Source organism: Protomyctophum bolini, assembly GCF_963924005.1.
Source record: "Protomyctophum bolini genome assembly, chromosome: 9".
Taxonomy (NCBI): Eukaryota; Metazoa; Chordata; class Actinopteri; order Myctophiformes; family Myctophidae; genus Protomyctophum; species Protomyctophum bolini.
In genome coordinates, this window is record NC_137870.1 from 23,767,377 (window position 1) to 23,784,194 (window position 16,818).

The 16,818-nt window shown below is 44.7% G+C and overlaps 1 protein-coding gene across 1 annotated transcript in view; it reads left to right on the forward strand.

Annotated features, from left to right (window-relative positions):
* LOC308321462 (uncharacterized protein) overlaps window positions 1–16,818 on the forward strand; it is a 48,564-nt gene that overhangs the window by 14,752 nt on the left and 16,994 nt on the right. Inside the window, exons 3-4 of the mRNA XM_080772363.1 lie at window positions 9,927–9,984; window positions 16,429–16,677. Coding sequence (XP_080628489.1) covers window positions 9,927–9,984; window positions 16,429–16,677 — 307 coding nt within the window. The remainder of the gene's footprint in view (window positions 1–9,926; window positions 9,985–16,428; window positions 16,678–16,818) is intronic.

Below are 16,818 nucleotides of genomic sequence, written 5' to 3' on the forward strand. Positions count from 1 at the left end.
GAGTGCATGCTGGATTGCCTACCCAAGGCCAGCAACATTTGTAGGGCAGTCATAGCCAATGGAATGGAATCTGCTAAATCTGACTTGATACATCTTGATCACATGACTCCAGAGATAATATGTATCGATTTGTGTGTGAAAGACTTGTAGGACAAGTACCAAAAAGTGTGTTTTGAAGAACCTGAAATGAGGGCAGTGACGTCATATATGTGGGGGCTGGGAGTCTTGGGCCCAATGGGCCCCCCTGTGACAATTATAAGAACTCTTCGTCTCTGAATGAGGGAAAGTCTAGTCTGGCACAAATGGCTGGGGCCTATATGTGCAGTTGTATTATCCAAGGAATCTAGGGAGAAAGGACGATTTGATTGTACAAGCTACAGTTCAAGAGATATAGGCCAAAACCTGAGGCTGGAGGTTCTTCCCTGGCCTTCATGCTGTGTGTGTGCACAGTTTGTGGCATTTTGTGCAAAATGGGCCCCTCCCACAAACTTTGAAAGCCAATTTGTAGCCAATCAGAAAGGAATCTGAAAAAGCTACATACATTATGATTATGTGACCACAGAGATTATGTGTTCTGATATACATGAGTTTTGGACACAATCTGTTGGACTCAGGGGTACCCAAAAGGTAGATCGCAAAGTTGATCACAAAGGCAAAAGGTAGACCACATGACATGCCCCTAAAAAAATCATTTAAATATATAATTAATAAATTATAATATTGTTCTTCGTATCTGCCTCTTGAATTAAGGTGACTTGATTGATTGACATCAAAAAGTGCATGCCTGACAGCTCAAACCCACAATGCAATACTGTTTTCATGAGTGTTGCGCTCAAACGTCAGTAGCATTACAAAGTTATACACAAGAAATCACTACCAATTCCATGTCCCCCCCTCTGTTTCCCTGTCTTATTATGTTATGCCAGCGCCTCTTCCAAAGCCCCCTCAGGTACAACTATTTTGAGGTAGCGTTAAGTCAGCTCCATTGCTTGTTATGCTATGCATACCATATTGCATACAGCTTAGATCTTCCCCGGAAGTGCTTGGCAGTTTACACCACTAGAGGGGGGAGTGGTCTCCACCCAGTAATCGGCCAAAATACCCCTTGTATACATTTATTGTTATAGTTACTGTACTGTACTGTACTGTACTGTACTGTACTGTACTGTACTGTACTGTACTGTACTGTACTGTACTGTACTGTACTGTACTGTGCTCAACATCCAGACCCCCAGGAACGGTACCGGGGAACCACTCAGGTTCCATGGGCCGCCGGGGGTCCCTGTACTGTACTGTACTGTACTGTACTGTACTGTACTGTACTGTACTGTACTGTACTGTACTGTACTGTACTGTACTGTACTGTCATACCCGCAATCACGAAATGGCTGCTGGGTTGAATGGGTCATGCTCATACATCCAGACCTACACAGTTAATATCAATGGATGGTGCTCAGACAGACAGACAGACAGACAGACAGACAGACAGACAGACAAGTAATGGATGCGGTTGGCACCGCTCAGAAAGTGTGAGCCGCTTCACCCTTCAAAGCACAATTGTTGTTACTCCAACAGTTGGAGTAACAACAAAAAGTATTAACAAAAAAAAATCACAGGAGCAATGAGACACTTCACAACATATGAGAGGCCTTCCACTGACCACTCTATCTCTATTTCTCCCTCGCTATACTCACTCACACACACACATGCACCCACACGCAAGCAGGTGCGTGAGTGGACACGCACTTCCACTACCAATCTCCAACCCTGTTTTCTCACTCGTATAGTGCCTCCCGCTGCACCGTGGATGTTTGGCAGCCAGTGGCTAGACGAGGTAATTTCCTGCGGAAGCTGCAGGGCTTGGTGGGGTGGACGGGGTTGCCCTCTTATCTAGACTGACCGGGAGATGGGACTTCATAATACAGAAATAGGACAGAACAACCGACACAAGGGTCACACAGATCTCTCTGCTGACTATTGATGAGGGCATGGATTAAAGTTCTCAGTCGTGAGTGGAATGTTGTGCAGCAAAAGTAGCCTATCTACATGCTCTCAATGTGTCTACTATTTTTGTTTATTAGGCTATTTTAAGTGGTCAAACTAGCAATATATTCAGAAGCATCTTCCATCAAATCTATCTGTGATTTCTTCACCTGGTTAGCACTTTGTAGAACAGCAGGAACAATATTACTAAAACATAACTTTACAAATGGTGCTAGGGAGGGGCGGGCTCCTTTCACTCTGTTTCACTAATCACACAGTATGGTTGTATTCAGTCGTGAGAAATTACTTTGCTTTAATCCAATACAATATGGAGAGAGAGAGAGAGAGAGAGACAGAGACAGAGACAGAGACAGAGAGACAGATGAAGGTCAGGGCAAAACAAAGGGAAGGGACTGGTGGTTTGTAAAGTCAGTGGATGAGCTCAGAATGGGGCGCAGGTGGCATAGAGATGGGCAAGGAGTGGGGGGGTTCTATATGCTTACTCACACTGGGGGAGGGGCTGGGGCTGGGCAATTAATTGAAAATGTATTAAAACCACTATTTATAATTATAACCAAAAACCGACCTAATCTTGTTCGTTCCGATAAGCAGTTTACAAAATATATACAGTATAAACAAATCTACCATTTTTTTAATAGATCGATTAGTCTGCTCATTTAACCATTTAACCCTGTATTATACTTCAATGTATACAATGGCAGCTTACGGAAATAGTGAAAATAGCCCATATACAAGGCAAGCTCACTGCATCACATCGCACTTGTAGATCTGCTATTTTAACTATTTTATTTGTATAATCGCGCATTAATTGTAATCGAGGCAGAAGTTTCAAATAATTGTGATATGTATTTGAAGTAGTATCGCCCATCCCTGGGAGGGAGGGAGCTGAGGCAGGAGGACTGGATGGATTTGGGGGGTGGGCGGGGGGGGGGGGGGGGGGGGGGGGGGGGGTCGGCACACATGGGGTGCACTGTTGTTTCAGAGCGTTTCATGTGGACTGGAATCACATACCTTTGTTTAAGCCAATTAACCCTGTGAGTCACAGACTACAGGGGGGGAGGGGGGGTACACCCAGTCTAGTTCCATGTCTGATTTGATGTGTGTGTGTGTGTGTGTGTGTGTGTGTGTGTGTGTGTGTGTGTGTGCGTGCGTGCGTGCGTGCGTGCGTGCGTGCGTGCGTGTGTGTGTGTGTGCGTGCGTGCGTGCGTGTGTGTGTGTGTTTGCCCGAAGGCAAAGCCAGGCTCCACATTGGCCATCCATCCACATCCATAATGACTCATGAAATTGACAAATTGCACAGCACAATCTGGAGTTTTTATTAAACTTTGGGAGTATAACAACAGACCCAGCCATAAGGGTCTAAACATGAACACTCTGGATTTGACTGTGTAGCCCTCTGAGTGGTCTGTCTTTCTCTCGCTACTCTCTCATTGTCTCTCACTCTCTTCTGCCTTCATCCACTCTTCAGATCAAAGACATTGATGTTTCCTTTGTTGATTGTAAACCATGATCAATGAAGCATGTCATTATAGTAATGTTGATGGTGAACTTTAGATCCCTTCGACCTGAGGCTACACACAGTATTGTGTTCCTTTCCTCAGTGGAGTGAGAAATGACAGAATCTGACATGAATTAATTTATAACCGCAGTCTTTGACTGCCACCATTGTCCATGAGGTCTTCTCTCTCTCTCTCCTCCCTCATTGTGCTAACATGAAAACACTGAGATGATGTCAACTTCAACTTTCAACTTTATTTGTCGCTGGAGGGCAATTACTTTTGCAGCATAGACATAATAGATAAAGAATACAAAATAAAATAAAAGTCTACATAGGATATATCGTGCTGGTGTGTGTGTGTGTGTGTGTGTGTGTGTGTGTGGTGGGGGGGGTGCCTGGATGGAAAACAACAGTGAAGTAATAATAAGCTGCGTACAAAGATAATAATTTATTTGGTAAATAAGCATAAAACCAGAGTGTTGCCACTGGTATAGTAGTAGCATTGTTACCATGGTTACCTACTAATTAGTGCAGGTGAGGTGTCAACCAGTCCTTCCAGCTTACGCACCACTGCTGTCATGACAACGGCATTTTGTGTGTGTGCGTGCGTGTGTGTGTGTGTATGTGTGTGTGTGTGTTGTGTGCATGCGCGCATGTATGTGTGCACACGTGCGTGTGTGTCTGTCTGTCTGTCTGTCTGTCTGTGAACAATGTGAGTTGAACATGGACATGTGTGTGTGTGTGTGATGATAATGCCTGTGGGCAGAAAACCCAGGATGAATATTAAAAGTCATTGGACTAGGCACGCTTTTGAAAAATGCAAATTAGATTTGTGTGTGATGTTCATTGGTTAATCGTTAATTAGATTACCCATTTGCATGTATCCATACAAGTATTGTTGTTGTGTGAGTACATGAGGATGTGCATCTAAGCTTCAGTGCATTAGGTTGATCAGTTGATTAGACACAGACTTTATTTCTAGTTTATGTTGTTTATGTACAGTATGTTACAGTTCTCACAGCATAGTGTGTGACTGTGTGTGTGTGTGTGTGTGTGTGTGTGTGTGTGTGTGTGTGTGTGTGTGTGTGTGTGTGGGGGGGGGGTGGGTCCAAGAGAGTGAACAAATGGAACCAAATGGACCTGCAAGCCTTACGGATCCGCTTGGTTCCCTTTGTACATTCTGACGGTTAAATGAGTACTGAGGATACCAAAGATCATATCAAATGGTGGTCTGTGTACATTGGGAAATCAAACTGGGGATCCTTGAAATGAAAAAGGTTGAGAATATGAGCATAATTGGAAAGGATGTACAGTATGAAATGAGATAAAATGAGTTTGGTTTCATGCATTGGTTCATAGATTAGTCCTATCCTCCGGATGCTTATCTGTTGTAGACTTACTTAAGCAAGTTGCCATCAAGTTCTGTTTTCACTTCAAATAATGGGCACTGTGTTTGACAAACACATATGTGTGATTTATTTGCCCGCCTCGCCTACAATGGTCACTACATCAGGACCATAAATGTTATCATCAGTGAGTAATGGGGTCCTATAGGGAAAAACAATTAGGAACTATACTTTATAACGGAATGCTTGTGTACGTTTGAAATGAGTGTGTGTGTGTGTGTGTGTGTGTGTGTGTGTGTGTGTGTGTGTGTGTGTGTGTGTGTGTGTGTGTGCGTGCGTGCGCATGTGCGTGCGCATGTGCGTGCGCATGTGCCTGTGTGCATGTGTGTGAGAGAGGGAGCTCTGAGGGGAAATTCCTCTCTCAGGGCTGGGAGTCCTTCCTGTCGTAGAGCTGTGTTTGTACAGCCTGGCTTAGCCGGGATATCCTACCCTGCCCATGTCTGAGAGAGAGAGAGCGATGGAGGGAGGGGATGGCAGTGGAGAACAAGGGGCATGGGCAGGGATGGGGGCAAAATATACATCGAAAGATCTGGAGTGAATTTAACTCAAATACAGGGTCGTCCATTTGAACCACTTGAACCACTTTCAAGTGTGCCGAACATTAGCCAAACATAGCAGATCTAGCTTAAGTTGTGAGCTTGTATTTGGCTATTTGGCATAATAGACATTTGGTGTAGACAGGAAAAAGTACAGAGCCAGCCAACTCAGGTATACAGTTTACAAAGTCTAGACTCTAGAGGGTTTAAATGTAACAGCATGGATACCAGTAAGACGCCTGAGGGCGAGAAGCACGCAGAAGCACGCATCCGCCTAGGTGAAAGCAGACTGCTGGGCGAGCGCTGGCGCTTTGGAATGGGGGGGTCACCCGGGTCAGATCCACATATTGAATGAATTCTGTACTGGCCATATATGGAGCGTGTCTTGAGTGTACAGGGTTTGGAATGGCAGAACAGGTCAGCTCCATCTATGGAGATCTAAGTGTAGGGCGAGGTCACACCATCTAGAGTTTAAATGGACAGGTATCAAAAGGGAGACATCAAAGAGGACATCAAATATGGAATGTCAGAACAGATCCATATATATGGAGATCTAAGGGTTTGAGGTTTGAGGTCAGTTGTAGAGTTGCTGGCCAATATTGATGACATCAGGGATCTCCATATATGGGCATTCCCATGTATGGGCTTAATATTGATGACATCTTGATCTCCATCCTTGATGATGTCATGTAATGTCACGAGGGTGACCAACCAACCAACCAAACGGGAAATGCACGATTTCATAGTAAATGCGACCTGCAGTTGCAATTACATCTAATTGTCAGCATGCTGGTGTGAGACATGCAACGGACAGGGCCAGGCAATCAGACAGCTCACAGCCAGAGGCGATGATTAAAGACTCTTCTTAATTTCCTCGCTGTTTGATGACTTGGGTATTTTTTTGGGGGGGGGGTCATGTCCCCAGGCTACACCCTGTCAGGCCCAGACATAATATGAGCAGCACTGTCACGGCAGACATCATTGCATGAGATAATGTGGAGATCTGTTGTTTCTGTAGGAGGCAGTCTCAGTGACCCGAACCCACAGACCCATCGGCCTCAGATGTTGTTGAGAGAACAATCGTGGGGAATTGGGGCAATAGTTTTGCAAGTGGAGATTCTTGACATTCCATAGATGTGGAGGAGAAATCTCAGAACAGTTTCTTGCTATACATCCGCTGAACCTCCTGACCACAGCAATATTTCGGTTCAGCGTTTGACAGATGTACTTGATTATGTTTCTGTAATTTATATGTGGGCCCGGCCCATAGAGAGAAATGGCCGTGTGACTCTGTGGTTAACTGTTGCCTCAGAGCAAGTAAGGTCCTGGGTTCAAACCCGACTGTGGAGTTTGCATGTTCTTCCAGTGTTCACATGGGTTTCCTCTGGGTTGCTGCGATTTCGTCAAAAAACAAAAGACATGCATCTTAACATCGGTACATACTGTGCCCTTGAGCAAGGGATTGGCCTTAGAACTGTGAGTTGGCGAGTTGCTTCCTGCGCTCTGCTCAGTGCATGCTCACTGCTCCTAATAGTTTAGGACAGGTCCTTCCCGAAGACGGACTTGAACAGTTTGTTGCTAATGTTAGGCTGGTGAAACACGCACGTACGCAGGCAGGCAGGCAGGCATGCAGGCAGGCACACAGGCAGGCATGCAGGCACACGCACACACACACACACACACACACACACACACACACACACACACACACACACACATTTTTCCCACCACGTCATTATCCGGCATCCGTCATCATCTCTTTAGCTGTTCTCGAAGGTAGTCTTCAGTAAAGAGATAAAAATATCACATCATTGTTGACAGCGATCTTATCAGCCTGGGCTTAGTGTTGTTTACTGTTGGGTTTCCCTGTGCGTCGGTGTTGTTTTGTCCTGGGCAGCCTAGTATCTGGTCTCCTTCCCTCTGTAACGGTAGCCAGACGTTCTGGGTGGAGACCTGAGAAAGGACAATGTGTGTTCATCAACATGTTTTGAGTTCATCTTGCTGTTTGTGTGATTGCAAGCAAGTTGCTATGATTCGTGCGCGCACACGCACGCACGCGCGCGTGTGTGTGTGTGTGCGTGTGTGTGTGTGTGTGTGTGCGTGTGCGTGGGCGTGTGTGTGTGTGTGTTTTGGAAATATTGTCAGGAAGGACTTTGGAGATTTCTTGCATGTGTAATCTGAATCTTATCTAAAGTATTGATGTGGTTTTGATCTGTAACCATGGCTAGTTCAACCCCCCCACCACATCCTCCACCTTAATAACAGAGTGGGGTGCAAATCCACCCTTCCTGCAACGTATGACTCACCTGGTGGTGTGGACACTAAGTGGGTGTGACTCGTGTGAGAGAACAAAAGCAAAAAGAAAGGCTCTGGACCTCCCATGAGTTTTAAGCTGCTGCTGCCACAATGGCAGCTCACTGAGGGTGGAGGTAGAAATGAGACTGGGAAGGAAAGAGAGATCGGGGGTTGAGTAAGAGTAAGAGTGAAAAAGGGAGCTAGTAGGGAGGGGTGATAAGAAAGATGATAAGGGTAAGAGGGATCTCAATTCTGGGAGCAGGCCAACAGTGAGGTAATGCTGCGTGAGCATTTTGTAGTGGTGGACAGAGCATCATATCCAATCCAATAGTCAATTGACCTTGCTATATGGTTCAAGGAGTGATAGACAATATGTACAGCTTGGTTTCTCCTCCATTTTAAAGCTAAGTTTAATGCAAACAAATGCATAAAAACAAATGCACAACAGCGCCACTTTTGCCTATTGGTACTCTAAACATAGGGACAGACAGGTACGTGGACATAGGGACGGACAGACAGGTACGTAGACATAGGGACAGACAGGTACGTGGACATAGGGACGGACAGACAGGTACGTAGACATAGGGACAGACAGGTACGTGGACATAGGGACGGACACACAGGTACGTAGACATAGGGACAGACAGGTACGTGGACATAGGGACAGACAGGTACGTGGACATAGGGACAGACAGGTACGTGGACATAGGGACAGACAGGTACGTGGACATAGGGACAGACAGGTATGTGGACATAGGGACAGACAGGTACCTGAGTCCTTGACATAGGGACATTGCTGTTCCTCCACTCAAAACAAGGGGACATATGGGTGGGATCAATGGCCATCAGAGAGCAGGGGTATTGTTATGAAAGATGCACTTGACTATTGTCAAGTACTGCAAGGAATGGCATCCACATTTTTTGGAACTTAGCTTGTGTATTTTATTTTGTCCTTCATGACGAATCTATTCCAGTTTAGCAATGGAGAGCATCTCGTTGAGCCATCTCTTGAAACATGGAGATTTTTCAGTATACATTTTTTTGCAACAACCATACCTGCTTCATGGGTACATTGATACATCCCAGCATCTCTATTGTTAATCTCTCAATCCTTTTGTCTTGGTTCTTCTGTTCTCATAATTACCCACTACTCACCTCTTCTAGCTAGCATAGTTTTTGCCATAGTTATGCTTCCGTGCCAATTTTCACCCCATGAGCTTTATTTTAAACTGTTTTCTTTCCCACCCCACAACCTGCCATTGTCTCATGTGCATTGTGCACCATGTCTCTTCTCTGTGCCTTTGACTGAAGACACCTTCCATATTTATTATTTACCATAGCACCTCATGTGCACATCAACCCCCCAACCTTCACTCCACTCATCCCCTCTGCGGTGTACTCTCAGAGCGGAGGCGTGACTACACATCCATGTCACCCTTTAGGAGAACCCTACCCACAATGCTCAGCAGAGGGTGATTTGCATGGCAAGCGCCGGTGTGTTTCATGGAAGGAGGAATCAAGTGAAGGGAATAGAGAAGAGAGAGAGGGGGGGGAAAGAGAGTTGGTCTGACTCTGAATTATTCATTGCAACTGTACAGTAAAGACAGAATTAACAAAAGAGGCACTAAAGAAACACCTGTTGTCTGTTATCTCTCCTGAGTTGTGTGACATATGTGTAAATTCAAAGGCCTTAGTCTCTGTTGTTGTTTTCTCTAGCTCCCAGATAAGAATGGATATGCCAAGCACAAGGACATAGGAGGACATAGGGGCACAGTGGTGCGCAGTACCTTCAAGCACCGTAATCACTTAAACCCTTACCCTAGCATGCCTATTCTGGGGAGAACATTCGCAATAAATTGTAGACAACGAGTCACATTGAGAACCTAAGGGTCCAGGAGTGCTATTTTATTTTAACCATTTATTTGTTTGTTTTACTCGCTTCCTTCTGGAAGTTTCATACTCTGCCCCCGCTATGGCTTGTGGGAAGATGGTTGAGTGGTTGTTGTTTTGGTTGTTCATGTGGTGTACAAAAAATAAAATAAATAAACTATGGCTTGTTTATTTGCTGCAATGCTGTACTATTCTCAGTCGAGCTAATATATTTTCTCTTTGCTCTGTGTCATATTTCTTAAAAGATTGCTTCTATAAATAAGTGTCTCTAAATTCCTGCTTATGTTTTCTCCACAGAAATCCTTCTCTCTGGTGTTGGACGCTTTGGACTACGACAACGAGACATCAGAATCAGGTAAAGCTGCTGCTGTGTGTGTGTGTGTGTGTGTGTGTGTGTGTGTGTGTGTGTGTGTGTGTGTGTGTGTGTGTGTGTGTGTGTGTGTGTGTGTGTGTGTGTGTGTGCGTGTGTGTGTGCGCGCTCGCGCGCGCGCGCGTGCGTGCGTGTGTGTGTGTGTGTGAAACACTGAAACACTGTCACACATCTTGAATGGATGTTATGCATACAAAGGGATGTACATAGCACGCCATGATAGAATAGTGGAACTCATAGCAAAGGACATATCAAAATATCATGCATCCTCAGTGAGAATGTACAGTACAAACATTCCTGTGTCATTCCATCCATGTTTCAACTCTGTGATCACCCAGACATATTTACATCTCTGACAGCGAATACACCAGATGTTGGAAGGGTCTGTATTAGAGATACAGCCTAGAGGAAGCCTTTATGACCACGGTCATTAAATACCACTTCTAAATACCATCTAAGAGCTGGGCTATTGTTTTAGGGCATACCCACAGACTGGTTGTTAGAGGGTTCCAACAACTTGGGATGCCCAAAAAGGAGGCAAAAAGGCTGGCAAAGTATTGTAGTGTCTCTGCTATAATTGGCAGCCGGAGACACTGCTACTTATAGCCTACCCATAGATCGATGCTGAGTGACATGCCTATTGTACCATGAAAACACAGGCCATGATTTTGTAAGTGCACCTTTACTATTTGTGTCCTTGTATGCTTGTATCTCCTTTGTCTGGACATAAATAAATGGTTAAAAAAAAGTGTGTGTGTGTGTGTGTGTGTGTGTGTGTGTGTGTGTGTGTGTGTGTGTGTGTGTGCGTGTGTGTGTGTGTGTGTGTGTGTGTGTGTGTGTGTGTGTGTGTGTGTGCACGTGCGTGCGTGCGTGTGTGTGTGCATGCATGGCTGACTCTCTGTGCATGCATAGACAGGAATGTCGAAGAGAGACTAAATTGTGCTTGAGAATTCCATATTTTCCCACAGAGAGTGTGACGGAGAGAGAGGGAGGGAGGGAGGGAGGAAGAGAGAGAGAAAGAGAGAGATAGAGGCAGGAAGAAGTGCATGGGTGTGCGTCTGTTTATCCTGTGTCTGCATATGACCATGAGTCACTTCATCACTTTATCTGAGTTTCGTGAATAAGAGTTTGGTGGAAACATGGCATTCTAAAATGTGTGGTCTCTCTCTGTGCGTGCGTGCATGCGTGCGTCTGTGTGTGTGTGTGTGTGTGTGTGTGCATGCAAGGTTAAAAGGTCTCTCGTCCAGACCCTTTAATTTCCTGCTCTTCCCCATGTTGTTCATGCTCATAATCAGAAGCTCCGAGATCCGTGACAGGTGGAATGTGAGCTGCATTCTATAAAACAAAGACATCAATACTATGCATGCACACACACACACACACACACACACACACACACACACACACACACACACTCACACACACACACACACACTGATGCTCTCGTCTTTTCCTCATTCCTGTAATTCCCTTCCCTTTCTTCTCTTTCATCCTATCATCCCTTTATCATTCCCCTACTTTCCTTGCTAACCAGTGAAAGGACAGCAGTCCAAAAGATGACTGGAGAGATAATGACAAACTGGGAACCAAACCAGAGGTCCACAGTCTCTTCCCTCCTCTCCTCTCCTCTCTTCTCCTAGCTAGTTACCTATGTCCTCTAGGACTGCTCTTAATGTCTTCTTTTCATTATCTGTGGTTCTCTCCCTGAGCTCATGAGACCGTCCCTGGGCCTAAAGCCTTTCACTAGGCCCAGCTTAGCTCAACCCAAACACCGGCATCCTGGACTAGTCGTGACTGGACTTAACGGGCCTGGTTCCTAATCAGAGAGGATTACAGAACCCCAATGTAGCTTTTGTAACAAAGAAATTGAGAGAGCGAGAGAGCACGAGGGAGATAGTCATTGGAAACAGCTTTAAATATCTATGACCTTCAGCAAGTAACAAAATCACACCCGTGTGAAGTGAGGCGCTCTTATCATCATACATAATCATACATCATCTCATTCCGGCCAATTCTTTACCAAACCTTATCATCTTACATCATCGCGATATCATAACATAACATCATATGATTTGCTCAGTGACAGACAAAACAAACATTAAACTCTGTTCATTGTTAATGGTATTTAATGTTTGTGTTAGTGACAAAACAAACATTTAACTCTGTCCATTGACAATGGCGTTTTTAATGTTTATCTAGATCAAGACTAAATATGAATAAATACCCTTTTTTACGGTTTTCAAATATCCACCAGGAGCCTGGATGTAGTGGATCCAGGCTTAAAATATTCTCAGAAAATGGAAGCCACTATGCTACTGTTAGGAAAGTTAACTAAAGTTTTATTGAATTTATTGTCCAGGTTATTTCCCCCATAAACCACACATTATAATGGGGCCACTAATTAGAATTAATGTGTTTATACAAATTGACATTTATAAATCAATTTTAATTGACGCCAAACCACAGAAGGTGGTTTTAGCAAAGATTTTAAAACAAACAATTAAAAATGGCCTGAATTTCCCATGTGCGTTGAATCTAGAGCAAACCCCGGTGCATGTGCACACTCACGCCCATTCTGCTGATGTATTGATCTATGGCCTGAGGTGATGTGATGGAGTCAGAAAGGGGCTTGCTTTCTCCTGACAATCAGCCTCTAACAAAAATAACACTTCACTCAATAACACCAAGATGTGGGAGTCTCACCAGAGGCCAAGGAGATGTAAGTGTTCTCACAACATCCAGACACATTCTGTGTCACACTAGCCTATGTGTGTGCACGCAATTCTGATGTGTTCATTAACGCCAAGGAAGCTGAAATAAGAAACAGCTTCTTATGTCAGATTCCTTAAGCCTATCTGTGTTGCTGAGTGCTTGTCATTAATGTTCCCCATCCTTGAGCCCCCCCCCCCCTCTCTCTCTCCAATACAGCAATAAAGTGAGGAAGTTTAAGTGATTTTTCAAACATTGACAAATAATTTGCAATAAATGAACAAGTTCTATAAAATATCATGTCAACAATATATTCAAAAGCGCTGCTAGCTCACCGTATTTATATTCTCTCCTAATAGAATATATTAAAAAAGAGGAGCTGTATCACTCAACTTTCAAGTCAAGTTAAAATGATCAGAAATTACTTTCTGCAACATACTCGTGTGTGTTGCTTGATTGATGTGGTGGCAGATTCTATATTCATATAGGCCTATTCACTCTCTACATTACTGTGCTGTCTTACTCCGGAGCTCCACTGAGTGCGTTGCGTTCGGACGGCGTCATTGACCTGCTCCACCACGGGCTTTAGGAAAAAGGCGTGTCAGCAACATTCATGGATTTATGTGTAAAAGTAGACCTATCTACGTGACGGCGTCCTCCATGAGACTCTGGCGTTGGCGCTGCTGGCGTTCCCTGCTGCCTACTGGACATATATGGAATGTGTCTTGAGTGTATAGAGGGTTTGAGGAGGTCAGATCAACATATGGAATTAATTCTGTATTGGCCATATATGGAGCGTGTCACGAGGCGTGACTGACGGAAGATGCAGGTTTTCATAGTAAACTGCGACCTACAGTCGCAAAGAAAATATGCCAGGATTGTTGGGACTCTTCTGTTGCGAATGATGTGAACAAATAGCCAACATCAGTTCCCTACACGAAGCAGGTCGGCTGTCATTATCAAGACGGGCAATAATGACGCCCACCCGTTTATTATCCCGCTTATTACACAACTTGTAAGTGTTAATCAAATACAATCAATTTGCTATTACTGCATCATCTATTTCTCGGTTCAAATATTTTCAAAAACATTCTTGAGAGCAACATTTATTGTGTGTGATTCCAATCAAGAATTACAAGCAGCTGTAAATACATTTAATTATACAATGGAATTACATTTAATCATATTTTATAATTATATATTACATGACTGGACCGTCTGGACGACGGTGTGATGGCGTCAAAAAATTAACCGGGGCAAATTTTGAGGTTGGACGCCGTCATCGAACACATCCGCAGTCAATGATTAAAAAGGGTACATTCCCTGACGCTGACGGTGAAGCGACGCTGACAGACGCCCGATGGCTGCAGTGGAGCCCCGGCCTTATCTAACCACATTACAGAGGAAATCATAGACTCTTACACCCCTTGCCTGTGCAGTTTTGCTGATGGGTAATGTGGTCCATTTCTACTCAGCCCATGCAGCTTACCCTATTTGTGCTGTTCTGGCAGAGGAACCCACTTCTGGTGATGACATTAGCCTTTGACTCTTTCCGAGTAATAAAATAATGAAAAACCCAAAAGCTGCAGCAATTGTCGTGCACTCAAGAGTTGCAGACAAAAGCTGTGGCTGAAGCCAGCAGCTAACAGACAAGGAGCCGATGGGGGGGGTTCCCCCCCTCTCTCTCTCTCCCCTTTCGCCCAGCCATTCTCTTCGGCGTGTGCATGTGCGCACAAAATACACACATGCCCTCGCCAATATATGCCCCTGTTTTCATTCTTTCAAACTGTGATGATCTCATCTCTCCATCAGGAGGTTTGTTATATGTGTGTGTGTGTGTGTGTGTGTGTGTGTGTGTGTGTGTGTGTGTGTGTGTGTGTGTGTGTGTGTGTGTGTGTGTGCATGTGCGTGTGCGTGTTTGTGTGTGTGTGTGTGTGTGTGTGTGTGTGTGTATGTGTGTGCTAATAGCTCCCTCCCTTCCTCTCTGTTTCTCTCTCATACAGAATACCCCCTCCCTCTCTCCACTTCTCTATTGGCCTGCAACAAGGCTACCCTGTATGCACAGCTATCTACAAATCTCTCCCTCCATCTCCCCATCGCTTAAATACACACACATGCACGCACTTATATGAACGCACAGACACATACGCACGCACGCAGGCGCGCACGCACGCACGGGCACACGCACGCAAGCACACATGCACGCACATAGACACACAGCCCTTTTATCTTTCTTTCTTTCTCTCTCCCTCTCCCTCTTACACACTCACAGACACATGCACACAGACTCAAGCACACATTCTCTGTGCTTTGTGTGCGTTAATACCCTGTTGGAGAGGATTATAAGTGAGTTGGAGATGACAGCCCCTCTGGGAAATCCCCCTAGGGGTCAGGAGCCCCCCAGTAGTCAGCCCGGCCATGACCCAGGACTGGCCCCAGCCCAGTACAATATATACTGCTGGCCCTCTCTATACCGTGTCCCAGCTTTTGTCTACACACACACACACACACACACACACACACACACACACACACACACAACACACACACACACACACACACACACACACACACACACACACACACACACACACACATATACACCCTATTTTTGTTTTTTACCAGATTCAGACCTGAAGAGCACTAGTAGCTGGCTGAATGGTGCATCGACCATTATCATAATGTCCTCGTTTCGATTTCCGGGGTGGAGAGCTAGTCCTTCTTCTTCTCTGCCCTCAGTGTCGGGAGGTGGGCTGTCCAAAAACATGTCCAGTCTGTGCTCAGTCTCACACTCACTTAAATCTGGTTCTATACGCAGTCCTCTCAATATTGTCACACCACCACGGTGTCCATGCATGCACGCATGCATGCACGCACGCACGCACGCACGCACACACCTACATCATGTTCTTCCACACTTTCAGTTGTTGTCCCTGCCAACTGGGGCAGCAGTGGCTCAGGAGGTATTGTAGACCGGTCTTGAAAACGGAAGGTTGCCAGTTTGAGACGGCTCCTCAAAGTTTTCTTGAGCAAGATACTGAACTTGGTGAATGTAATGCATATTAGTGAAAGGCTATGTAAATGCACAATTTATAATAATATCATAGGCTAAATTAGGTTAGCCTATTATACCGTATTACACTGCTCCTAGCTTCCCTTCACTGGCTGCCGGTGAATTTCAGAGTTGATTTTAAGATTTTACTGATGAATTTTAAAGCCTTGCAAAGCCTGGCTCCCAGTTACAGTACATCTTAGATGTGATGGTCCCGTATGATCTGATGTGTAGCCTCAGATACTCCGGTAGGGCTCTCTTCGTTGTTCCCATGTCTTGCCTCCTCACCGTGTGACCCAGGCACAATCGAATGCCCTCGATGATTTAAGGCTAGCAAAGTCACTATCATCTTTAACAGTTAATGTTATTTTACTATCAAATTCTAATTGACTTTTGTTGTTTATCCTCATGGATGTTTTATTGTTTTTGATTCAGATATTTAAACTGCACGAGGTACAGTCAGACATTTAGGTTAAAAGGATAACACAAAAGCGTCCTGGGGACTTGTTTCCATTGTGGTCATACTGTATTATATATTTCATCTTGTAACACTTTTTGAAAAGTGCTTCATAAATAAATTTTATTATTATTATTATTATTATTATTATTATTATATATTGCACAATAATAATAATTATTTGATCCAAATCTCTTTCCCCGTCCCATAGACCAGCTGATAGAGCGTGTTCTCCTCTCCTCCATGCTGAATCCTAGTGAGGAGTGGCAGTCATACCGTCACCACGGCCGCATTCTGAGCCTGGACTACCGGCTGCGCTTCCGCTGCGACTTCAACTACTACGGACCCTTCTGCAACAAGTTCTGCAGGTCACGCGATGACTTCTTTGGGCACTTTGGCTGTGATCCCAATGGTTCTAAGGTCTGCAAGGAGGGCTGGACTGGTCCAGAGTGCAGTGAGGGTGAGATAATGTGATAATGTAGCTCAAAAATGAATTCAGACAGTTTTTGCTTCATTTTCTAGCGAAAAGAAACTGAGCACAGAGAGGTGAGGTGAAGAAGGACCCACAACACAGGTCACCAGGCCCAACCAAACCAGGAGA